This window comes from Salmo trutta, chromosome 3 (genome assembly GCF_901001165.1).
Source record: "Salmo trutta chromosome 3, fSalTru1.1, whole genome shotgun sequence".
In the NCBI taxonomy this organism is placed as follows: Eukaryota; Metazoa; Chordata; class Actinopteri; order Salmoniformes; family Salmonidae; genus Salmo; species Salmo trutta.
The window spans coordinates 56,887,882-56,914,919 of record NC_042959.1 but is presented as its reverse complement, the minus strand read 5'-3'; the positions used below and the strand labels follow the sequence as shown (position 1 = coordinate 56,914,919).

At 43.1% G+C, this 27,038-nt stretch overlaps 1 protein-coding gene across 1 annotated transcript in view; it reads left to right on the top strand.

The window, feature by feature from the left end:
- The window catches only part of LOC115180323 (ubiquitin carboxyl-terminal hydrolase MINDY-3), a 49,092-nt gene extending 24,382 nt beyond the window's left edge, over positions 1-24,710 (top strand). The window contains exons 11-15 of the mRNA XM_029742334.1: positions 1,491-1,563; positions 14,827-14,902; positions 22,337-22,424; positions 23,161-23,232; positions 23,322-24,710. Coding sequence (XP_029598194.1) covers positions 1,491-1,563; positions 14,827-14,902; positions 22,337-22,424; positions 23,161-23,232; positions 23,322-23,471 — 459 coding nt within the window. The 3' untranslated portion in view covers positions 23,472-24,710. The remainder of the gene's footprint in view (positions 1-1,490; positions 1,564-14,826; positions 14,903-22,336; positions 22,425-23,160; positions 23,233-23,321) is intronic.
- Positions 24,711-27,038: the final 2,328 nt, after the last annotated feature.

The window sequence follows — 27,038 nt, the reverse complement described above, 5'->3', positions numbered from 1 at the left end:
GGTGTCTTGCTAATTGCCTATAATTTCCACCTGTTGTCTATTCCATTTGCACAACAGCATGTGAAATTTATTGTCAGTCAGTGTTGCTTCCTAAGTGGACAGTTTGATTTCACAGAAGTGTGATTGACTTGGAGTTACATTGTGTTGTTTAAGTGTTCCCTTTTTTTTTTAGCTATATATATATATTTTTGCAATTATGGGGTATTGTGTGTGTGTAGATTGAAGGGGGGAAAAACTATTTAATACATTTTAAGGCTAACTTAACAAAATGTGGAAAAAGTCAAGGGTTCTGAATACTTTCCGAATGCGCTGTATGTCACACATACACACTCCCTTCAGCAACGTCCTCCTCAGTAAATTATGCTCATGTAAGGGCAGTTAACCCCCTGACCATTCATTAACCCTTAACACACGTCTGACTCCATGTCTATCTATCTGGAGGAAGAATGTACCGTTTGATTTATATAGATACTTAAACTAACACATCTACCCATTCTGTACCCCCAGCTGCTCTGACAGTGAGAAATGTGTGTGTGCACTCCTCTCTACCAGCTGGGAGTCTTTTCCTCTTGATGTCTCTTTCTCCCCAACTCTTCCCCTGATTTCCCTCTGTCATCTCTCTCTCTGTTCGTCTCTCTCTCTCTGTGACCCCTGAGGACGGTAATATGTCTGTGTTACCCTATAACCTATTGTTTCATCTGAACTTCTACTTTAATAAAAGCTAGCTGAGGGAGATGTGCTCAGTTGATTTGCTCTTTTCTGAGTGTGTTTATGTTCGGGCTGAGTGTGTTTGCGTAAAATGCCACTGTAGTGAACATACTCCAGTTCAGTGGATGCGGCCAGTGTCATTAATACTAGGCTAACCACGGTGCGTGTTTGCTTTTGCAGTTTGGTTCCCAGCCTGTCAAAACTGTCATGTTTCACTATGAAACTTGGGTAAGGGAGTACGGAGTTGGGGGTTGATGAATCCAGAGGATGGGACTAACCCCCCCATCTCAACACACACACACACACACACACACACACACACACACACACTGTCCTATCTCTGTGAAATCTGTCTCTCCTTATTTCTCCTCCGAGTCCCCCTGGCAACGTCACTCTGAGCCAGCAAACAAACAACTATAACTCTCTGTGTGAGCGCCTGATTGGCTGATATGTGTTTTGAGTGAAAACAAAACGTCTGGTTTTATCTGCAGATCAGCTAATAACCCAACAGAGCCTGATGATAATGATAATCCGTACACACACAAGCAAGCTCTTACATTCACATGCTAGCTTACACACGCGCGCACTCCTTAGAGCCGGTGTTGTAATCTTTTAATTCTTGACCTATTATGTGATCTCTGTGTGCCTCAGTCTACACAACATCTCTCTCGCTCTCTCTCTGTTGGGATTTTCTGGAGAATTGGAAGCCTGTCTAATTTCTGTGTTTAGACTATAATATAATGTTGAGATCTGACATATGTCCCTTTCTCTTGTCTTTGTAGGAGATGTGTCTGGTGGCTCCTGAGTCTCCGTCTGAACAGGCCAGGAGAGTCTTCCAAACCTTCGACCCAGAAGGTAATACCTTTCAATGATAGTCTGATAGTCTTTAGGGTCAGGCAGTATCCAGATTTTCATACTGTTTCTGTACCATACTGGGTTACACAGTATTACCGGAAGTGCACACAAGGGGTGCTATTAAAATGGAAATGCACAACAATTTAGGCAACGAGGATCTTGATCCAGGAGGGGATTGAATGTCTCTGCTGTAACCAAGAAGCTGGATCTTGACACTTAGCCACTTAGCTAGCAAGTTAGCAAACCAAATGCATAGCTGGAGCCCTGAGCTGGATATAATTGATTTGCCACATCTTAGGTTTCTTATAGTTATACTTATAGTTATAAGCAGTGGCGTAGCACGCAAACCCTGGTTTATCGGTATTGAATATCATACCGTCTGTATTTCGAAATACCCCAACATATGGTATAAACGGTATATTGCCTAATAGTCACACACACACACACACACACACACACACACACACATATCCTGGACATGTTATCTTTTCTCCTCTCTCCTTCCTGGTAGAGCATGTGCCTGTATAACCTCCCACTCCTATCTTCTCATCCTCTCTTCTCCTCATCCTCTGAGCAGGGGTCCTCTCATCTCTGCTGTTGTTTTGGGGTTAGTGTGTGTGTCAGCCCGCCTGCCCAAATCCCCCCACAGCTGAGTCAACCTGCTCCCATCCTCTTCCTCTTTTTGGGGTGACCCCGGGGGCAAAGAAAGGGGCAAGGATAGGGCATCCAGCCTGGTCTCACATTAGAATTAGACGTTCATCCATATTTCTCAAGCATCAAATTTAGAAGTTGTTCAAAAAGTCACATTTTGAAGTGTTTTTAAAGTTCAGGCATTAACTCCGAAGCAACTTTCTATCCTTGGATTCGAACTTGCAACCCGAGGCAGATGCTTACACCTATCCGCCATCCCCGTCCACAACGCCCTAGCAAAACCGAAACCTACTTAAAGGTAACAGCGCTCACTGTTGCCTCTAGTGGCCGGTTTCCAACGTCCTGAGACCTGGATGGACGTCGACTACTGACTTGTATCACGGGTGACCTGGCTGGAGAAGGGAGGGACGTAGGAGAGTTCTACTTAACTCTCTACCGAGTCTCTGAGTATTTACTGAGTCGAGAGGATGTCAGATTCTGAGGCCCGCTGCTTTCTAATCACTACCCTCCGCTTTTGGCCGTGAAAAGGTGAGAGACTGAACGAACGATGAAGGTAGAGGGACACACTATATTACCAAAAGTATGTGGACACATGGTTGTCAAACATCTCATTCCAATATCATGGGCATTAATGAAGTTGGTCCCCTCTTTGCTGCTATAACAGCCTCCACTCTTCTGGGAAGGCCTTCCACTAGATGTTGGAACATTTCTGCAGGGACTTGCTTCCATTCAGCCACGAGCATTAGTGAGGATGGGCACTGATGTTGTGCGATTTAGGCTTGGCTTGCAGTCGGCGTTACAATTCATCCCAGAGGTGTTCAATGGGGTTGAGGTCAGGGCTCTTGCAATCAAACTTATTTCAGCCGATGTCACAAAGTGCTATACAGAAACCCAGCCTAAAATCCCAAACAGCAAGAAATGCAAATGTAGAAGCACAGTGGCTAGGAAAAACTCCCTAGAAAGGCAGGAACCTAGGAAGACACATGGAGAGGAACCAGGCTCTGAGGGGTGGCCCAGTCTTCTTCTGGCTGTGCCGGGTTGAGATTATAACAGTACATGGCCAAGATGTTCAAACGTTCATAGATTACCAGCAGGGTCTCATAATCAACATCACAGTGGTTGTAGAGGGTCAGCACAGGTCAGCACCTCAGGAATGAATGTCAGTTGGCTTTTCATAGTAGAGCATTCAGAGGTTGAGACCGCAGGTCTGGTAGAGAGAGAGTGAGAGAGTCGAAAACAGCAGGTCCGGGACAGGGTAGCACGTCCAGTGAACAGGTCAGGGTTCCATAGCCGCAGTCAAAACAGTTGAAACTGGGGAGCAGCAGCACCACCAGGTGGACTGGGGACAGCAAGGAGTCATTTACATTTACATTTACATTTAAGTCATTTAGCAGACGCTCTTATCCAGAGCGACTTACAAATCAAGCCAGGTAGTCCTGAGGCCAGGTCCCAAGGCTCAGGTCCTCCGGGAGGGAGAGAGAGAATTAGAGGGAGCGTACTTAAATTCACACAGTACACCGGATAAGACAGGAGAAATACTCCAGATATAACAGACTGACCATAGCCCCCTGACACAAACTATTGCGGCATAAATACTGGAGGCTGAGACGGGAGGGGTCGGAAGACACCAACGATGCCCCGGGACAGGGCCAACCAGGCAGGATATAACCCCACCCACTTTGCCAAAGCACAGCCCCCACACCACTAGAGGGGTATCTTCAAGGCCAGTCAAGTTCTTGACAAACCATTTCTGTATGGACCTCACTTTGTGCACGGATACGTTGTCATGCTGAACCAGGAAAGGGTCATCCCCAAACTGTTGCCACAAAGTTGGAATATAATTGTATGCTGTAGCTTCAAGATTTCCGTTCACTGGAACTAAGGGGCCAAGCCCGAAGCATGAAAAACAGCTCCAGACCATTATTCCTCCTCCACCAAACTTTACAGTTGGCACTATTCATTGGGGAAATAGCGATCTCCTGGCATCCGTCAAACCCAGATTAATCTGTCGAACTGCCAGATGGTGAAGCGTGATTCATCACTCCAGAGAACGCAAGCCTAAGTCCAATGGCGGCGAGCTTTACACCATTCCAGCCAACGCTTGGCATTGTGCATGGTGATCTACACGGAACCCAAACCGGCTGCACGCGTGCGCCATCGTGCGCACATTTATTTTGTCCCCCTACACCAAACGCGATCACGACACGCAGGTTAAAATATCAAAACACACTCTGAACCAATGACATTAATTTGGGGACAGGTCGAAAAGCATTAAACATGTATGGCAATTTAGCTTGTTAGCTTGCACTTGCTAGCTAATTTGTCCTATTTAGCTAGCTTGCTGTTGCTAGCTAATTTGTCCTGGGATATAAACATTGAGTTGTTATTTTACCTGAAATGCACAAGGTCCTCTACTCCGACAATTAATCCACACATAAAATGGCCAACCGAATCGTTTCTAGTCATCTCTCCTCCTTCCAGGCTTTTTCATCTTTGAACTTATATGGTTATCAGCATCTAAACTTCCATAGTATTACCACGACGACCGGCAAAACAGTTCGTCTTTCAATCACCCACGTGGGTATAACCAATGAGGAGATCGTGGGTACCTGCTTCGATAAACCAATGAGGAGATGGGATAGGCAGGACTTTCAGCGCGATCTGCATCAGAAATAGAAAGGAGTTCTATTTTAGCCCTTGGCATCGCAGACACTCCTTGGCAGTGTGGGTGCAATAATTGAATAACATGGATTTCAAAATGTATTTTGCGACGCTCGCTCATGCGAAGTGTGGTCAGCATGTTACACTTGTGTGCTGCTGCTCAGCCATGGAAACCCATTTCATGAAGCTCCCCACGAACAGTTAATTTGCTGACGTTGCTTCCAAAGGCAGTTTGGAACTCAATAGTGAGTGTTGCAACTAGAGGTCGACCGATTAATCGGAATGGCCGATTAACTAGGGCCGATTTCAAGTTTTCATAACAATCGGTAATTGTTTTTTTTGTTTTTTTTAAACACCTTTATTTAACTAGGCAAGTCAGATTAAGAACACATTCTTATTTTCAATGACGGCCTAGGAACGGGGGTTAACTGCCTTGTTCAGGGGGGATTCGGGGATTCGTTTTTGCAACCTTCTGGTTACTAGTCCAACGCTCTAACCACCTGCCTTACATTGCACTCCACGAGGAGCCTGCATGGCAGGCTGACTACCTTTTACGCGAGGGCAGCAAGAAGCCAAGGTAAGTTGCTAGCTAGCATTAAACTTATCTTATAAAAAACTATCAATCTTAACATAATCACTAGTTAACTACACATGGTTGATGATATTACTAGTTTATCTAACTTGTCCTGCATTGCATATAATCGATGCGGTGCCCGTTCATTTCTCATCAAATCACAGCCTACTTCGACAAACGGGTGATGATTTTAACAAGCACATTTGCGAAAAAAGCAGTCGTTGCACCAATGTACCTAACCATAAACATCAATGTCTTTCTTTAAAATCAATACACAAGTATATATTTTTAAACCTGCATATTTAGTTAATATTGCCTGCTAACATGAAATTGTGTCACTGCTCTTGCGTTCATTGCACGCAGAGTCAGGGTATATGCAACAGTTTGGGCCGCCTGGCTCGTTGCGAACTAATTTGCCAGAATTGTACGTAATTATGACATACCATTGAAGGTTGTGCAATGTAACAGGAATATTTAGACTTAAGGATGCCACCCATTAGATAAAATACGGACCGGTTCCATATTTCACTGAAAGAAAAAACGTTTTGTTTTTGAGATGATAGTTTCCAGATTCGACCATATTAATGACCTAAAGCTCGTATTTCTGTGTGTTTATTATATTATAATTAAATCTATGATTTGATAGAGCAGTCTGACTGAGCGGTGGTAGGCACCAGCAGGCTCATAAGCATTCATTCAAACAGCACTTTTGTGTGTTTTGCCAGCAGCTCTTCGCAATGCATTGCGCTGTTTATGACTTCAAGCCTATCAACTCCCAAGATTAGGCTGGTGTAACCGATGTGAAATGGCTAGCTAGTTAGCGGGTGCGCGCTAATAGCGTTTCAAACGTCACTCCCTTGCGCTACATGGGTAACGCTGCTTCGAGGGTGGCTGTTGTCGATGTGTTCCTGGTTCGAGCCCAGGTAGGAGCGAGGAGAGGGACGGAAGATATACTGTTACACTGGCAATACTAAAGTGCCTATAAGAACATCCAAATAGTCCTATAATTCCTATAATAACTACAACCTAAAACTTCTTACCTGGGAATATTGAAGACTCATGGTTAAAAGGAACAACCAGCTTTCATATGTTCCCATGTTCTGAGCAAGGCACTTAACCTGTTGGGGATAGGGGGCAGTATTTGCACGGCCAGATAAAAAACGTACCCGATTTAATCTGGTTACTACTCCTGCCCAGTAACTAGAATATGCATATAATTGTTTGATTTGGATAGAAAACACCCTAAAGTTTCTAAAACTGTTTGAATGGTGTCTGTGAGTATAACAGAACTCATTTGGCAGGCCAAAACCTGAGAAGATTCCAAACAGGAAGCGCTCTCTCTGACCATTTCATGGCCTTCTTGATCATCTCTAACCAAAACAGGGGATCTCTGGCATAACGTGACATTTTCTAACGCTCCCATAGGCTCTCAGAAGGCGCCAGAACGATGAATGGAGGCTTTGCAGGCCATGGCTGAAAAACATTAGCGCATTTTGTAAGTGGTCGATCTGAGGACAATGAGACTAGAGGCGCGTGCACGAGCCGACACCATGTTTACTTTCTCTCTCTTTGAACGAAAACAACGACTCCCGGTCGGAATATTATCGCTTTTTACGAGAAAAATAGCATAAAAATTTATTTTAAACAGCGTTTGACATGCTTCGAAGTACGGTAATGGAATATTTTGACATTTTTTGTCACGATACGCGTCCGCGCGTCACCCTTCGTTACCCTTCGGATAGTGTCTTGAACGCACGAACAAAACGCCGCTATTTGGATATAACTATGGATTATTTGGAACCAAACCAACATTTGTTATTGAAGTAGAAGTCCTGGGAGTGCATTCTGACGAAGACAGCAAAGGTAATCAAACTTTTCTAATAGTAAATCGGAGTTTGGTGAGTACCACACTTGGTGGGTGTCAAAATAGCTAGCCTGTGATGGCCGGGCTATCTACTCAGAATATTGCAAAATGTGCTTTCACCGAAAAGCTATTTTAAAATCGGACATAGCGAGTGCATAAAGGAGCTCTGTATCTATAATTCTTAAAATAATTTGTTTTTTGTGAACGTTTATCGTGAGTAATTTAGTAAATTCACCGGAAGTGTTCGGTGGGAATGCTAGTCACATGCTAATGTAAAAAGCTGGTTTTTGATATAAATATGAACTTGATTGAACAAAACATGCATGTATTGTATAACATAATGTCCTAGGATTGTCATCTGATGAAGATCATCAAAGGTTAGTGCTGCATTTAGCTGTGGTTTGGGTTTATGTGACATTATATGCTAGCTTGAAAAATGGGTGTCTGATTATTTCTGGCTGGGTACTCTGCTGACATAATCTAATGTTTTGCTTTCGTTGTAAAGCCTTTTTGAAATCGGACAGTGTGGTTAGATTAACGAGAGTCTTGTCTTTAAAATGCTGTAAAATAGTCATATGTTTGAGAAATTGAAGAAATAGCATTTCTAAGGTATTTGAATATCGCGCCACGGGATTACACTGGCTGTTGAGTTAAACGTTAGCTTTCTTACATAGCACATATTGCACTTTTTCTTTCTTCTCCAACACTTTATTTTTGCATTATTTAACCTCTTATAGCTCCTTAAGGATAGGGGGCGCTACAGCGAATTTTGAAAAATTTAAACGGCCTCTTACTCAAACTCAGAAGCTAGGATATGCATATATTAGTAGATTTGGATAGAAAACACTCTAAAGTTTCTAAAACTGTTTGAATGGTGTCTGTGAGTATAACAGAACTCATATGGCAGTCAAAACTCCGAGACAGATCCCATGCAGGAAGTGGAAATCTGATTTGTGGACTCACCTTTAGCACTTTGCCTATAAAACACACCGTGAGTTAGGATTCATTGAGCACTTCCTAAGGCTTCCACTAGATGTCACCAGTCTTTACAAAGTGGTTTGAGTCTTCTATGGTACAAACTGACCGAAAGAGAGGCTTTGGAAGTTGGTCACAGGGGAGGGCCATTTACTACTATGACACGGGCGCCCATGGCTACCCTCTCCTTTCGAAAAGTTTAGTAAGACAATGCAATCGTCCCCCTTGAATATTATTGAAGCTCTGGTTGAAAAAGGCCCTAAAGATTTATGTTATACAACGTTTGACATGTTTGAACGAACTTAAATATATATTTTTTGCACATTCATGACGACAAGTCCCGCGCGCTACAGTACATTTTGAGTAGCCTTCGGAATGCGCTAACAAGAAGAAGCTATTGGGACATAAATTATTAACTTTTTCGAACAAAACTACATTTGTTGTGGACCTGGGATTCCTGGAAGTGCCTTCTGATGAAGATAATCAAAGGTAAGGGAATATTTACAATAGTATACAATAGTATATTTGATATTAGATGGTTCCAAGATGGTGCTAACCTGTATCGCCTAGCCTATTTTTCTGCGCATAGCATCCCCTTTTATTGCAAAGTGTGATTTCCCATTAAAGTTATTTTTAAATCTGGCAAAGCGGTTGCATTCACGAGATGTTAATCTATAATTCTTTGAATGACAATATTACATTTTAAAAATGTTTTCGAATAGTAATTTAGTAAATTGTAGCGCTGATCCACCGGATGCATTTGAGGGAAAATATTTTCTGAACGTCACGCGCCGATGTAAAATGCTGTTTTTATATATAAATATGAACTTTATCAAACAAAATAATGCATGTATTGTGTAACATGATGTCCTAGGAGTGTCATCTGATGAAGATTGTCAAAGGTTAGTGCTTCATTTAGCTGGTTTTTGGTTATTTGTGATGCATGTGGTTGGTCGGAAAATGGCGGTGTGGCTATTTTGACGATGTACTCTCCTAACATAATGTAATGTTTTGCTTTCGCTGTAAAGCCTTTTTGAAATCGGACAACGTGGTTCGATTCAGGAGAAGTGTATCTATAAAACGGTGTAAAATGTTTGAGAAAAAAAAATTATTCGATTTGGTTATGGTTAGGTTATGAATATGGCGCTCTGATTTTTCACTGGATGTTGATCCCGCATACGGGACCAGCCTTTCAAGAGGTTTTAAACCAAATTGAACGTTTCATTATTTATTTGAGGCTAAATTGATTTTATTTATGTATTATATTAAGTTAAAATAAGTGTTCATTCAGTTATTGTAATTGTCATTATTACAAATAAATGTAAAAAAATCGGCCGATTAATCGGTATCGGCTTTTTTGGTCCTCCAATAATCGGTATCGGCATTGAAAAAATAATAATCGGTTGACCTCTAGTTGCAACCGAGGACAGGCAATTTTTACGTGCTACAGCACTCTGCGGTCCTGTTCTGGAGCTTGTGTGGCCTACCACTTTGCGGCTGAGCCGTTGTTGCTCCTAGATGTTTCCACTTTACAATAACAGCACTTAACGTTGACAGGGGTAGCTCTAGCAGTGCAGAAATTTGACGAACTGACTTGTTGGAAAGGTGGCATCCTATGACGGTGCCATGTTGAAAGTCACAGAGCTCTTCGGTAAGGCCATTCTACTGCCAATGTTTGTCTATAGAGATTGCATGGCTGTGTGCTCAATTTTATACACCTGTCAGCAATGGGTATGGCTGAAGTTGCCGAATCCACTAATTTAACTTCTTTGGGCTCAACTCCCGTTAACGGGATCGATTTGACAACATCGGGTGAAATGGCAGAGCGCCAAATTTAAAAAAATGTATTACAAATATTTAACTTTCATACATTCACAAGTGCAACACACCAAATTAAAGCTTAACTTCTCGTTAATCTAGCCACCGTGTCAGATTTCAAAAAGGCTTTACGGCGAAAGCAAACCATGCGATTATCTTAGGACAGCGCCCAGCATACCAACACATAAAAATCAGATTTCAACCCGCCAGGCATAACACAGAAGTCAGAAATAACTATTTAATTAATTCCTTACCTTTGAAGAACTTCTTCTGTTGGCACGCCAATATGTCCCATAAACATCACAAATGGTCCTTTTGTTTGATTAATTCCGTCGTTATATCTCCAAAATGTCAATTTATTTGCCGCGTTTGATTCAGAAAAACACCGGTTCCAACTTGCCCAGCATGACTACAAAATATCGAATAAGTTACATGTAAACGCTGTCCAAACATTTGAAACAACTTTCCTAATACAACTTTAGGTTTTTTTTTTTACGTAAATAATCTATAAAATTTAAGACGAGATAAACGGTGTTCAATACCGGATAAAAACAATGTGAAAAGGCGTGACCTGGAGTGCGCATAAAAACATTAGAGAGCACTCGGCTGGACCCTCATTCTGAACTGCCGTACTTCTTCATTTCTCTAAAGAAAATCATCAACCAATTTCTAAAGACTGTTAACATCCAGTGGAAGCGATAGGAACTGCAAGCAAGTGCCCTATACATCTAGATGCACATAGAAAACCCATTGAAAACAGTCACCTCAACAACCACAAAAAATCCTGGATGGTTTGTCCTCGGGGTTTCGCCTGCCAAATAAGTTCTGTTATACTCACAGACATAATTTTAACAGTTTTAGAAACTTTTAGAATGTTTTCTATCCAAATCTACCAATTATATGCATGTCCTAGCTTCTGGGCCTGAGTAGTAGGCAGTTTGCTTTGGGCACGTTTTTCATCCGGACGTCAAAATACTGCCCCCTAGCCCAAAGAAGTTAAAGGGGGTGTTCACATACTTTCGTATATATAATATATGTATGGAGAGATGGAGTTACCTATGGTATGTGTGATTGTCACACTACACGATGAGAGCGTGATGTATGTTGCTGGAGAGTGTGTGTGTGTTCAGCTGAAGACTGATAAGGTCACCAAAGTCATAACACACAGACACAACTCCCCCATGGACCAGACCTGCACAGACACATTTGTGTGTTTGTCGCTGTCTTTGATGTCTGTCTTTTGTGAGCGCTGCTGTGTGTGTGTGTGTGTGTTCCAGCAGGAATTGACGCGTCATCTTTTCTTACGCAGTAAACAACATTCCTCCGTTTCATGTTTATAAGAACAATATGCCTCTTAACATGGCTGAGGGTGTGTGTGTGCCTGTGTGTTTTGTGTTGAAATTTCTAACAATGTGAGCCTCACCAGCTGAGAGTAGTCTACTCTGTTCTATTTGCCACACCAAATAATGTAGTAAACACACTGACCCATTCAGACCAGAGAGGGAGAAATTGATACGTCTGTCTGCGCCTGTTTCATGAGATGTTTTCATGTATGCTATATGAATGTTTATACACACACTAGAACCAGCAGAGTTGAGAGCAGTGTCAAAGCCCTATAAATCTGCCATTGTCACATGTAGAGTCGGCCCAGTTCACTGTGTTATAGAAGAGAGGCGCCAGAAAACACACACATCCCACATGCACGCAATAATTTACACACCGGTCTCACATGCACTCAATAACACACACACACACACACACACACACACACACACACACACACACAGGTCTCCCATTCATGCAATAACACACAGCTTCATTAGTGTTCCACACAGAATTTGAAACTTAGGGTAAAGCTATGACTCAGCTGTAGTCCTTCCCAATGTATAACACACATACTCCAATCAAATCAAATTTTATTAGTCACATGTGCCGACTACAGCAGGTGTAGACCTTAAAGTGAAATGCTTACTTACGCGCACCTAACCAACAAGGCAGTTTAAAAAAAATATGGATAAGAATAAGAAATAAAAGTAACAAGTAGTTAAAGAGCAGCAGTAAAATAACAATAGCGAGACTATACACAGGTGGGTACCAGTACAGAGTCAATGTGCGGGGGCACCAGTTGAGGTAATATGTACATGTAGGTAGAGCTATTAAAGTGACTATGCATAGATAACAGAGAGTAGCAGTGGAGTGAGTATCAGCGGCGTAAAGGGGGGGGGGGTAGCAGCAATGCAAATAGTCTGGGTAGCCATTTGATTAGATATTCAGGAGGATTGAGTGTAGAAGCAGTTTAGAAGCCTTTTGGACCTAGACTTGGCGCTCTGGTACCGCTTGCCGTGCGGTAGCAGTCATGAGTGAACAGGGAGTACATGAGTGAACAGGGAGTACAGGAGGGGACTGAGCACGCACCCCTGATGGGCCCCTGTGTTGAGGATCAGCGTGGCAGATGTGTTGTTACCGACCCTTACCACCTGGGGGCGGCCCGTTAGGAAGTCCAGGATCCAGTCGCAGAGGGAGGTGTTTAGTCCCAGGGTCCTTAGCTTATTGATTTGCTTTGAGGGCACTATGGTGTTGAATGCTGAGCTCTAGTCAATGAATAGCATTCTCACATAGGTTTTCCTTTTGTCCAGGTGAGAAAGGGCTGTGTGGCGTGCAATAGAGTGCATCATCTGTGGATCTGTATGCAAATTGGAGTGGGTCTAGGGTTTCTAGGATAATGGTGTTGATGTGAGCCATGACCAGCCTTTCAAAGCATTTCATGGCTACAGACGTGAGTGCTATGGGTCTGTAGTCATTTAGGCAGGTTACCTTAGTGTTATTGGGCACAAGCACTGTGGTGGCCTGCTTAAAACATGTTGGTATTACCGACTTGGACAGGGAGAGGTTGAAAATGTCAGTGAAGACGCTTGCCAGTTGGTCAGCGCATGCTCGCAGTACACGTCCTGGTAATGCGTCTGGCCCTGCGGCCTTGTGAATGTTGACCTGTTTAAAGGTTTTATTCACATCGGCTGCTGAGAGTGTGATCACACAGTCGGTGCTCTCATGCATGTTTCTGCGTTATTTGCCTCGAAGCAAGCATCGAAGTAGTTTAGCTCGTCTGGTAGGCTTGTGTCACTGGGCAGCACTCGGCTGTGCTTCCCTTTGTAGTCTGTAATAGTTTGCAAGCCCTGTCACATCCGACGAGCGTCAGAGCCGGTAGTATAATTCGATCTTAGTCCTGTATTGACGCTTTGCCTGTTGATGGTTTGTCTGAGGGCATAGCTTGATTTCTCATAAGCTTCCAGGTTAGAGTCCCGCTCCATGAAAGCGGCAGCTCTAGCCTTTACCTCAGTGCGGATGTTGCCTGTAATTCAAGGCTTCTGGTTGGGGTATGTACGTACGGTCACTGTGGGGACGACGTTATCGATGCACTTATTGATAAATCCAATGACTGATGGGGTGTACTCCTCAATGCCATCGGAACATATTCCAGTCTGGGCTAGCAAAATCAGGAGGATAGAATTATGGTCTAATTTGCCAAATGGAGGGCGAAGGAGAGCTTTGTATGCATCTCTGGGCGTGGAGTAAAGGTGGTCGAGTTTTTTTTTTTTTACCCCCGCTGGTTGCACATTTAACATGCTGATAAATACGTTTTAACAAATTTCTAAGTTCCCCTGTATTAAAGTCCCCGGTTACTAGGAGCAGTGCCTCTGGGTGAGCATTTTCTTGTTTGCTTATGGCGGAATACAGCTCATTCAATGCTGTCTTAATGCCAGCCTTAGTCTGTGGTGGTATGTAGACAGCTATGAAAAATACAGATGAAAACTGTCTAGGTCAATAGTGTGGTCTACAGCTTATCATGAGATACTGTACCTCAGGCGAGCAATAGCTCTAAACTTCCTTAGATATCGTGCACCAGCTGTTATTTACAAAAATACATAGTCTGCTGCCCCTTGTCTTACCAGACACCGCTGTTCTATCCTGCCGGTACATTGTATAATCAGCCAACTGTCTGTTGATAGTGTCGGCGTTCAGCCATGACTCCGTGAAGCATAAGGTATTACAGTTTTGAATGTCCTGTTGGTAGTCTTCCGCGTAGGTCATATATTCTATTCTCCAAGATTGCACGTTTGCAAGCAAAATGGAAGGAAGTGAAGGTTTATTCGATTGCCTACGAATTCTCAGATGGCAGCCCACCCTCTGGCCCCTTTTTCTCCGCCGCCTCATCACGGGGATCTGGGCCTGTTCCTGAGAAAGCAGTATATCATTCGTGTCAGGCTCGTCAGACTCGTAAAAGGAAAAAAAGGATTCTGCTTGTCCGTGGTGAGTAATCGCAGTCCTGATGTCCAGAAGTTATTTTCGGTCAAAAGAAATGGTAGCGGCCACATTAAGTAAAAAAATAAGTTACAAACAACACAAATAAACAAACAAAAAAAACACACTGGGTTGGGGACATGTAAAACGTCATCTTTCTTCTCCAGCGCCATTGCACACACACACACAATAATATGTTAGTGTTTTAAGACAGGTAGGACACACGTACATATGGACACGTGGTAGTGTTTAAAGCTGGTCCTCTCTGACTTGCTGATAAAGACGCACCCTCTCCATCCTACATCTTTGATCATGACTCCCAGAAAGCAAACACATGGAATTGCTGTGGAATCTGAGGCCTGTCTGCTAGCTGTGTTTGGACTAAAATTATCTGACAAATATTCTCTTTCTCTCCCTCCAGATAACGGCTTTATTCCAGACTCTCTGTTGGAGGAGGTGATGAAGGCACTAGACCTCGTCTCAGAACCTGAATACTAGTAAGTGTGTGTGCTCTTGTCCAGCACCAGTTCCAGCCGCCTCAGCTAATGTTTCACTGCTGCTGGGTAAAGAGCAGAGAACACCGAGAGAATCAGAGAGTGAGAACACTAAACGTCTGGAGGATGGAGGGGGACATTAAACTACTAGCAGGAAGACTGAAAGGAAATAATTGAATGTGCTGCTTCAAACAAGGTTTAGAGTGAGGAATAGTTCAATTCAAAGGGCTTTATTGGCATGGGAAACATGTTTACATTGCCAAAGCAAGTGGAATAGATAATAAACAGAAGTGAAATTAACATTGGCAGTAGAATGGCCTTACTGATGAGCTCACTGACTTTCAACGTGGTACCATCATAGGATGCCACCTTTCCAACAAGTCAGTTTGTACAATTTCTACCCTGCTAGAGCTGCCCTGGTCAACTAAGTGCTGTTATTGTGAAGTAGAAATGTCTAGGAGCAACAACGGATCAGCCTCGAAGTGGTAGGCCACACAAGCTCACAGAATGGGGCTGCCGATTGCTGAAGCGCATAGCGCGTAAAAATCATATGTCCTCGGTTGCAACACTCACTACCGAGTTCCAAACTGCCTCTGGAAGCAACGTCAGCACAAGAACTGTTCGTGGGGAGCTTCATGAAATGGGTTTCCATGGCCGAGCAGCCGTACACAAGCGTACGATCACCATGCACAATGCCAAGCATCGGCTGGAGTGGTGTAAAGCTCGCTGCCATTGGACTCTGGAGCAGTGGAAATGCGTTTTCTGGAGTGATGAATCACGCTTCATCTGGCAGTCCGACGGACGATTCTGGGTTTGGCGGATGCCAGGAGAACACTACCTGCCCCAAACTGTAATTTGGTGGAGGAGGAATAATGGTCTGGGGTTGTTTTTCATGCTTTGGGCTAGGCCCCTTAATTCCGGTGAAGGGAATCTTAATGCTACAGCATACAATTACATTCCAGATGATTCTGTGCTTCCAACTTTGTGGCAACAGTATGGAGAAGGCCCTTTCTTGGTTCAGCATAACAATGCCCCCATGAACAAAGACGGGTCGATACAGATGGTTAGTCGAGATCGTTGTGGAAGAACTTGACTGGCCTGCATAGAGCCCTGTCCTCAACTTTTGGGATGAATTGGAACGCCAACTGCGAACAAGGCCTAATTGCCCAACATCAGTGCCCGACCTCACTAATGCTCTTGTGGCTGAATGGATGTAAGTCCCCGCAAGAATGTTCCAACATTTAGTGTAAAGCCTTCCCCAGAAGAGTGGAGGCTGTTATAACAGCAAAGGGGGGACCAACTCTATATTAATGCCCATGATTTTGGAATGAGATGTTTGACGTGGAGGTGTCCACATACTTTGGGTTATGTAGTTTGTATTTACAATGGTGTTTGTGCTTCACTGGTTGCCCTTTTCTTGTGACAACGGGTCACAAATATTGCTGCTGTGACGGCACACACACGGTATTTCACCAAATAGATGTGGGAGTTATCAAAATTGATTTGCTTTGCTTTCAAATTCTTTGTGGGCCTGTGTAATCTGAAGGGAATATGTGTCTCTAATATGGTCATACATTTGGCAGGAGAACCGAACCGTTATTTTAAAAGCATGAGAACCGGTTAATCTAGTCCCACAACAAAACGCCTATGCAAAGCCCTCCAGTGTCTGCCTGGAAGCTGAAAACCTTCGGCAAATCTGACCATGACTCCATTTTGTTGCTCCCATCCTATAGGCAGAAACTAAAACAGGAAACGCTCAGGTCTATCCAACACTGGCCTGACCAATCGGATTCCACACTTCAAGATTGCTTCGATCACGTGGACTGGGATATGTTCCGGGTAGCCTCAGACAATAACATTGACGTATACACTGACTCGGTGAGCAAGTTTATTAGCTAGTGCATCAGATCTTGTACCCACTGTGACTATTAAAACCTTCCTTAACCAGAAACTGTGGATTGATGGCAGCATTCATGCAAAACTGAAAGCGCGAACCACCGCTTTTAATCATGGCAAGGCGACTGGAAATATGACCGAATACAAACAGTGTAGCTATTCCCTCTGCAAGGCAATCAAACAAGCAAAGCGTCAGTATAGAGACAAATTAGAGTCGCAATTCAACGGCTCAAACACGAGACGCATGTGGCAGGGTCTACAGTCAATCACGGATTACAAAAAGAAAACCAGCCCCGTCACGGACATTGACGTCTTGCTTTCAGACAAACTAAACAACTTCTTTGCTCGCGTTGAAGACAATACAGTGCCACTGACACGGCCCGCTACCAAAACCTGTGGGCTCTCCTTCTCCGTGGCCAACATGAGTAAAACATTTAAACGTGTTAATCCTCGCAAGGCTGCCGGCCCCTCTAGCCGTGTCCTCAGAGCATGTGCAGACGAGCTGACTGGTGTGTTTACGGATATACTCAATCAATCCCTATCCCAGTCTACTGTCCCCACATGCTTCAAGATGGCCACTATTGTTCCTGTACCCAAGAATGCAAAGGTAACTGAACTAAATGACTATCGCCCCGTAGCACTGCACTGTCGGAACTAAAAGCATAAGAATTTCGCTACACACACATTAGCATCTGCTAACCATGTGTATGTGACAAGAACATTTTATTTGATAAGGCTACATGTCCCTCCCCCTCTGAAGCATAAGCTACTGACTGTAGCCTACTGACGTTACATTGGAGCTTGATGAGCATATTATAGACCTAGTTATCCTGTTTCACGTTAGATTTATTAACTACAAAATTGTAAGACGTGTTTTTAAATTCTGGTGCCGCTCTCCACACACAAGCTTGTTAGCTAACAAGCTTGTGTTAGCTAATTTAGCTAACTAGCTGACAGGACATTCAAAGTTCCTCCATAGAAGCTGCTCCTCCTATGTATAATTCTGTGGAACTAATTCATATAATGCATGTCATAGCACAAGATGCCCAGCGCTTCAAGCCTCATCCTCAACCCTGTCTCTTTATCCCCACCCGCAAAATTTGTCGCATCTTGCGCCGTAGGCTTCACTTTTCAGCCCATCTCACACTTAAACAACTAGCTTGCCTGCTCTATCCGCACTGATTGGTGTAGTAATTTAATGAGCAAAATGGAACGATATAAACCAGTACCTTTTTTGTTGTTGATCCCGGTTCAGAACATTTATCCTGCCTTTTCTGGACAGTGGAATTAAATGAAGAAAATAGTGGTTCTGTTCAGAACAAAACAATTGGAAAATGATTTCAGTTCCAACCCCTGCTGACAACCAGACCTTATGGGACACTATTTTTGGTCTTACTGATTTTGACTATCAGGTAGGCTTGGTAAGGTATACCAGGATATTTGTAAAAAGCCACGCGATGGTATATCAGTACTGTCAATACCGTTGAAACTATTTCTTTGAAGTTATTTTATACATTTGAATATTTGTAGCGACTTTGATTAAATACCTGCGGTCAATTTGTGCGATACGTCAGGGGATAAAGATTGCGTTCATTTCACCCGTCATTGTAAAGCTACATTTTCATTGTAAAGCTAACCTGTAGTCCGCAGTCACGTGGTGTTTGTTTACAAGCACACGACGACGAGAGACCAGAGCTTTGTGAGTCACTCACTGTTGTGCAGTACGTGCCTGGTGATCTAGTTACAGTATGGAATTCACTAGTAAATGTTTGCCAACTAGATATCTTATAAATATTAAGTTAACTATCTAAAATGGGCTAAATGCTCTGTTGTGCATTTAGTTTACAAATTTTGTAGCTAGTTAGCTATCTAGCTAAGTGGTTGGTGTCTTCCAAAATCAAGATTTGCTTGGTAACAGCAGATAATTCCCTCCTGGATCAAGAGCCATTGTCAACAAAAAAATTTTTTGTGAGGTAACCTGTGAGTAGAATTTGAGTTAGTCGTTTAACTTTATGAGCTGGGATGTCTGTCCTGCAAATAGTTTAGGTCAGAAGACTGTATAAAATGTTTGCACTGCGCTCGTTTGCATTTAGTTGGCATTCTCTAGGGGATTTTACATGTACTTGTTAGCATTGCTAACCTCTGGATTGCAGTGGAGTTTGAAAATGACGGCCCTTGTGTTCAGTGCCGGTATTACTGAATATTCCGGGATGTCACAAGGTCGGTATGACAATCTGGATACCTCCAAAGCACACTGCCACGGTCCAGGTGTGACAGAATCTGTGCAGAAGATCTAGGTGCTGCTGTAGGCTCTCCTAGGTTGGGGACAAAAGCACCAGAAGCAAACAATAGACATTTGAATTCAGATTCCAGTAGGGTGAGGCCGGGTGCTGCAGACTGTTCTTCAGATACCCTTGCCAATTCGTTGATGTATGCACTGAGTGTACAAAACATTTAAAACACCTGCCTAATATAGAGTTGCAATTTGTCGGTCCATGGACTCTACAAGGTGTCGAAAGCGTTCCACAGGCCCATGTTGACTCCAATGCTTCTCACAGTTGTCAAGTTGCCTGGATGTCCTTTAGGTGGTGGACCATTCTTGATACACACGGGAAACTGTTGAGTATGAAAAATCCAGCAGCGTTGCAGCTCTTGACACAAACCAGTGCGCCTGGCACCTATTGCCATACCTCAATCAAAGGAACTTAACCTGTTGAGGACAGACGTTCCGCTAGCGGAACCAATAGCCAATGGCATCGCACGGCGCGAAATACAAAACCAACTAAAATACCACAATTCAATTTTCTCAAACAATCAACTATTTTACACCATTTTAAAGATAAGACTCTCGTTTATCTAACCACATTGTCCGATTTCAAAAAGGCTTTACAGCGAAAGCAAAACATTAGATTATGTTAGGAGAGTACATGGACACAAATAATCACACAGCCATTTTCCAAGCAAGCATATATGTCACAAAAACCAAAACCACAGCTAAATGCAGCACTAACCTTTGATCTTCATCAGATGACACTCCTAGGACATTATGTTATACAATACATGCATGTTTTGTTCAATCAAGTTCATATTTATATCAAAAAACAGCTTTTTACATTAGCATGTGATGTTCAGAACTAGCATACCCACCGAAAACTTCCGGTGAATTTACTAAATTACTCATGATAAACGTTGACAAAATGAACAATTATATAAAATAACAATTATTTTAAGAATTATAGATACAGAACTCCTTTGCAAATGCTATGTCAGATTTTAAAATAGCTTTTCGGCGAAAGCACATTTTGCAATATTCTGAGTACATAGCTCGACCATCACAGGCTAGCTAATTTGACACCCACCAAGTTTGGGGCTCACTAAACTCAGAATTACTATTAGAAAAATTGGATTACCTTTGCTGTTCTTCGTCAGAATGCACTCCCAGGACTTCTACTTCAACAACAAATGTTGTTTTGGTTCCAAATAATCCATAGTTATATCCAAATCCCTCAGTTTTGTTCGTGCGTTCAGGTCACTATCCGAAGGGTAACGCGCGAGCGCATTTCGTGACAAAAATGTTCAAAATATTCCATTACCGTACTTAGAAGCGTGTCAAACGTTGTTTAAAATCCATTTTTATGCAATTTTTCTCGTAAAATAGCGATAATATTCCAACCGGGCAACATTGTATTCATTCAAAGGCTGAAAGTAAAAAAATTGAGAAGTCTCGTGAACGCACATCTCAGTCTCACTGTCCCCAGGCTGACCACTTACAAACTCTGCTGCTATACTTTGCCCAGAGACAGCAGACACCCCATTCCACTTTCTGGCGGCTTTAGAGAACCAATGGAAGCCTTAGAAAGTGTCACGTTACAGCACAGATGCTGTAATGTCGATAGAGATGCAACAGAAGGACAACAAATTGTCAGACAGGGCACTTCCTGTATGGAATCTTCTCAGGTTTTGGCCTGCCATATGAGTTCTGTTATACTCACAGACACCATTCAAACAGTTTTAGAAACTTTAGTGTTTTCTATCCAAATCTACTAATTATATGCATATTCTAGTTTCTGGGCAGGAGTAGTAACCAGATTAAATCGGGTATGTTTTTTTATCCGGCCGTGAAAATACTGCCCCCTATCCCAAAGACGTTAAATCTTCTGTCTTGCCCATTCACATTCTGAATGGCACTCATACACAATCCATGTCTGAATTGTCTCGAGGCTTAAAAGTAATTTTTTAACCTTTCTCCTCCCTTTCATCTATAATGATTTGAAGTGGATTTAACAAGTGACATCAATAAGGGATTATAGCTTTCACCTGGTCAGTCTGATATGGAAAGAGCATAATGGTTTGTACACTCAGTGTATGTTGGAGGGTGGGGCTCAAGCTGCATCTCTGTCGCACCCCACAGCCCTAAGGAAAGAAATCTGTGTTTTTTGGCAATTTTAACCGCACATTTGTTTGTGTACATGGATTGTTGTTTTTTTCTTTTTTTGACCCCAACACCGCATTCTATCAATTTCTATAGCAGACCCTCGTGACAAATTGAGTCTCAAGCTTTTTTGAAATCAACAAAGCATGATTATACTTTGCTTTTGTTTTGTTTGTCAATTAGGATGTGTAGGGTGAATACGTGGTCTGTCGTGTGGTAACTTGGTAAAAAGCCAATTGGATATTTACTCAGGACGTTGTTTTCACTGAGGAAATGTAGGAGTCTGCTGTTAATGACAATGCAGAGGATTATTTCTCTGACTGCAACATCCAGATGACACACCCACACACACAGTCTTAACTGGGTTATCAGCCTCTGTGTCTGGGCATGTAACAGTCCTCTTATTTCTGCCTTAAAAGGGAAATGTTTCTCTGTTTTATCACTGTGGAATAAGAATAATATTACTGCTCTAACACACAGGAATGTCTAGTGGTATATGTAGTATCACACACACCAGAACTCATCAGACGAGGTTACCGTACATTTCTCTAGTGTTTGCTTTCTTACACATAATCTTTTACACAGAACATGACACATTTATACCTCAGACAGCCCTTCACACTACCACCACCTCCCTCCTCACCTCCACCCCTCGCGATCCCTCCTCACCCCCTCCCTCCTCAGCTCCACCCTTGCTCCTCACCTCTACCCCTCCCTTCTCCACCCCTTTGTTCGCCCCTCACCTGCACCCCTTCCCCCTCCCTCTTCACCTCCACCCCTGCCTCTTCACTTCCACCCCTCACCCTCCCTCACCACTCCTTCCTCACCTCCACCCTTTCCCTTCCACTAGCTCTCTCCCAATGTCCCTTCTCACTACCCCCTTTCTCTCTTCCTTCTCTCCCTCCGTCGGACACAAGTTTTATCATTGCTTTAAAACGGGGCCGATTTAGGTTTTCTGAAGAACTGGAGGCATGTCTCATTACTGTACTTAGACTATAAGACAATGTTGAAATGTCTGACAAGCTTAACTCTTTCCTCTCTTCCTGCCTCTTTCTCATCCTCCCTCTCTCTTCCCTCTTTCTCTTTTCTCTCCCTCACTCCCTCTCCAGTGTGAGTCTGATGAAGAGTAAGTTGGATCCAGAGGGCTTGGGAATCGTGCTGCTGGCCCCGTTCCTCCTGGAGTTCTTCCCTGATCAGGTAACTGAAGAGGAGCTGAGGTACTTTAAAGCTGCAGCGACATCCATAAAACATGCTGCGAAGACCGATTAAACAAGAATATCTTTGGTGTATGTGTGTACGTACATGAGCGCTTCTGTTTTGTTAGTGGTTTGTGGCTGACGATAGATATGAATTTGTTGAGTCAAATCTTTTACAGCAATGCACTGGTGACCAAAATGTTTAAATATATATTTACACAAATCCCTGTTCAGACTGGGACTCTGTGGCAGGGAACCATGGCTGAAGAGTGGGAAAGAGAAAGAAAGGTAGGGAGAGGGAGGTGGGGACAGAGAGAGAGGAGCGGGAAGTGTGTTAAAGTGATCAGGGCTTCGGGGACTCACCAGAGGAATGGCCCTCGGCCACAAAGAAATTATGCTTCCATTAGCCGCAGGCAGGCAGTGGTTTCACATAAACATACTCACACAGTCTATTAGCATTCTGGAACGTCCCAACGAAGTGTTTGGCTCTGTGTCGCTATTGACTGGTTTCTAATATAGGCTGTTCTGTGGGATTGGGGTTAGGGTTTCACTAATGCTTGTGTGTGCACGCGCATGTGGGTTTGGGGTTATGGATAGTGTTTCAGGCTAAAGTATGCTGAATTGTCTGTGGGTTCCGATATACACACACACACACACACACCTTCCAGAGCAGAGTTATCGACACATATCCCAGAGATGACTCCATGATTGTTAACTGGTGTATATTGTGTTTTCAGGATACTGGAATCCCAGACTCCTTCCCTGTCTACCACTACAATGGCCTGAAACAGTCCAACCACAACGAGAGGGTAAGATATACACACACCTCTAAAACAGCCTGCAACTGTCACACCACTATGATCATGTAAGGTGTTTGTGTGTTGTCTCTCTTTGTCAGGTGGAGTATGTGCAGGGTACAGCCCTGGTCCTGGGCTTTGAGGACCCCATGGTGAGGACAGATGACACTCCAGTGAAGCGCTGCCTCCAGACCAAGTGGCCCTACATAGAACTGCTGTGGAATACTGAACGCTCCCCTTCACTTAACTAACTCACTGCTAGGGTGGTAGAGGACTGACTGATCTCCACAGGAAAGAAGGCCACAAAGACTGAGAAACACAGTACATGTACATTGCTGCACACACACACACACACACAGAAATGTGCTCACTGTCCTGGGCAGGACAAAAACACACACAACATATATGCCATTACACACACTTGACATACAGACACACTTGTTTACTGTTAATGCTGTTGTGTTTTACATGACTGTAAATGAAGTCACAGGATGTTTTTGGTTTGTTGTAAAAAGCTGAATGAATTATTATTGTCACCCTGTAGATGACTGTTTTATACTCTGGGATATATTCACCTAATAAGAACTACATATAAAGGAGACAGCTGACCTTGTTGGATGTAAACCTGTAACTGACTGACTGGAACTATGCTTCTGTAACACCCAGCTTTCTGACTGTTAAAGAGATAAACAACCAAAGCTTTCCGCAAGACATATATGCGCGCGCGCACACACACACACACACACACACACACACACACACACACACACACACACACACACACGCTCTCCTATTCTAACTACAGCTGAGTTAGTTTGACCTCTTAATACTGAGGCAGGGTATCCCTGACCCAGATTAGGTTTACTGCATTATCTCCATTGAAATAGTCCAGGAGCAGCCTAAATCTGGGGCTGGGAAACTAGCCTCAATGGTTTTCACAGGAGATTACGCACACACACACCCTGGTGTTTACAGCATAAAGGGACCAATCACAGCAGAGATATGAAGACATTCCTCCTGTTTAGTGGTTTGACCTGGAAGTAGAACCTTTGGCTGGTTTTACACGTTGCGCAACTTCTTTCTTCACACCAACACAGGAAGTGATATGGTATTTATTGTCACACACCCCCCCCAAACGAATAAACCATTTTTTCTTCACTTCTCGTGTGTGGGCTTGTTCGACGTTGCCGCCGACTGACTAATCTACACCTTGCATCATAGTCTCGCCTAACCATCCGTCAACTTGCATCATAAATAACTACTCATTATTGTTTGTAGATCAGTCAGTCACAATTTACCTACAATTCATCATGGATTTGGACAGAATGCTCTCGAACATGGCCTGTATGTATGTATGTGTGTCAGTCTCTGTATGGTGTATGTGTGTTATTGGAAAGGGGATATCTCTGTGTTTGTTGGATGAGACTGGGAGAGAGAGGAGAAAACAACAGATGGTTGAACTATTGAGCGCACACTGAAACTAATACAAATTACAATGCTTTTACCTGGTGAGGGACCATCATAACACAGGCATGCGGCACACCAAAGAGGGGAGCACTACTCTTGTTCTAGTCCTGTATGTGTGTGTGTGTGTGTGTGTGTGTGTGTGTGTGTACACACACACGCATGTGTATCCTCGCCAGGTGATGAAGTTTCTAAGAACTGAAATCCTGTTGAATGTCTGAAGTCTCTTTTTTTCATACTGTTCATCTTGGATGTACACGAAAGCATTTGAGAAAGAGCAGTCCACCTCCTATCAACATTGTTCAAAAGGGCAATTTTAAGTGCTCACACAGTTAGGATATGTGCTCTATGCGAATGGCAGGTACACAGGCATGGTAATTCTGTTTGTGTCTATCTGTTGGTCACCATGTGCGTGTGTGAGACCATATGCTGGTCTGTAATGTAATGAGCCACTATGGTTCCATCTGTCTCTGCAGTTCAACACTGACATTCACTACCGTTCAAAAGTTTGGGGTCACTTTGGAATGTCCTTGTTTTTGAAATAAAAATAAAATTGTCCATTAAGATAACATCGAATTGATCAGAAATACAGTCTAGAGATTGTTAATACTGTGTACTGAGGCCCTGGTGCACAACTGAGCAGGAGGACAACTACATTAGAGTCTCTAGTTTGAGAAACAGACGCCTCAGAAGTCCTCAACTGGCATCTTCATTAAATAGTACCCGCAAAACACCAGTCTCAACATCAACAGTGAAGAGGCAACTCTGGGATGCTGGCCTTCTAGGCAGAGTTGCAAAGAAAAATACATATCTCAGACTGGCCAATAAAAAGAAAAGATTAAGATGGCCAAAAGAACACAGACACTGGACAGAGGAACTCTGCCAAGAAGGCCAGCATCCCGGAGTCGCCTCTTCACTGTTGACGTTGAGACTGGTGTTTTGCGGGTACTATTTAATGAAGCTGCCAGTTGAGGACTTGTGAGGTGTCTGTTTCTCAAACTAGACACTAATGTAGTTGTCCTCTTGCTCAGATATGTTCCGGGGCATCCCACTCCTCTTTCTATTCTGGTTAGAGCCCGTTTGTGCTGTTCTGTGAAGGGCGTAGTACACAGCGTAGTACGAGATCTTCAGTTTCTTGGCAATTTCTCGCATGGAATAGCCTTCATTTCTCAGAACAAGAATAGACTGACAAGTTTCAGAAGAAAGTTCTTTGTTTCTGGCCATTTTGAGCCTGTAATGAAACCCACAAATGCTGATGCTCCAGATACTCAACTCGCCTAAAGAAGGACAGTTTTATTGCTTCTTTAATTAGCACAACAGTTTTTAGATGTGCTAATATAACTGCCAAAGGGTTTTATAATGATCAATTAGCCTTTTTAAATGATAAACTTGGATTAGCTAACACAACGTGCCATTGGAACAGAGGAGTGATGGTTGCTGATAATGGGCCTTTGTACGCCTATTTAGATATTCCATTAAATATCAGCTGTTTCCAGCTACAATGGTCATTTACAACATTAACAATGTCTACACTGTATTTCTGATAAATTTGATGTTATTTTAATGGATAAAAAAATTGCTTTTCTTTCAAAAACAAGGATATTTCTAAGTGATCCCAAACTCTTGAACGGTAGTGTACATTAACAGGGAGGGGGGGAAGGGGTAGATTGAGATGGAGAGAGAGGTACGGACAGCAAGAGGAGTGCAGAGAGACATAAGGAAAGAGATTGAGAACAGCAGAGGGAAAGAGAGGGAGGGGTAAAGAAGGAAGAGGACATGCGAGGGGAGGTGTTAAGGAGAGTTGGGGAAACTTGTCTGAATTCTCCATCTGGTTGGTCAAGGTTGCTCTCTGTGACTCCCTCTCATCACCATGCAGCCTCAGATTATGTAACACACACACACTCAGACACGCACAACACACACAACCCCACCTGGTTCATATCACTTGTCGGAAAATATGAAGTGGTTTACAGTAACACCCTAACTCTACACACGCACACACTAACATAGAAACACATACATTTCAGCCTAAGTACTTCATTTTGGTCCACAGCTAAATAAATTGTTACTAAGGTCATCACAGATCACAGATGTTTGAACAATGTGGTCCACATAAGCCATGTTTCTCTAACACAAATGGACATAAAGCATCTCTTTTAACATGTTCCTCATAACAGCTGAGAAAGAGCAGTACTCCACAGCAGTCACAGTTTTACAGCTCGCTATGACTTTATGACACTTTCAGTCTCTTGACAACAATGAAACACTCTGAAGTTTCAATTTAATTAAAACTCCTGATGCTGATTAGGAGCAGACTGAGTTAACGCAGGAACACACACACAAACACACACACA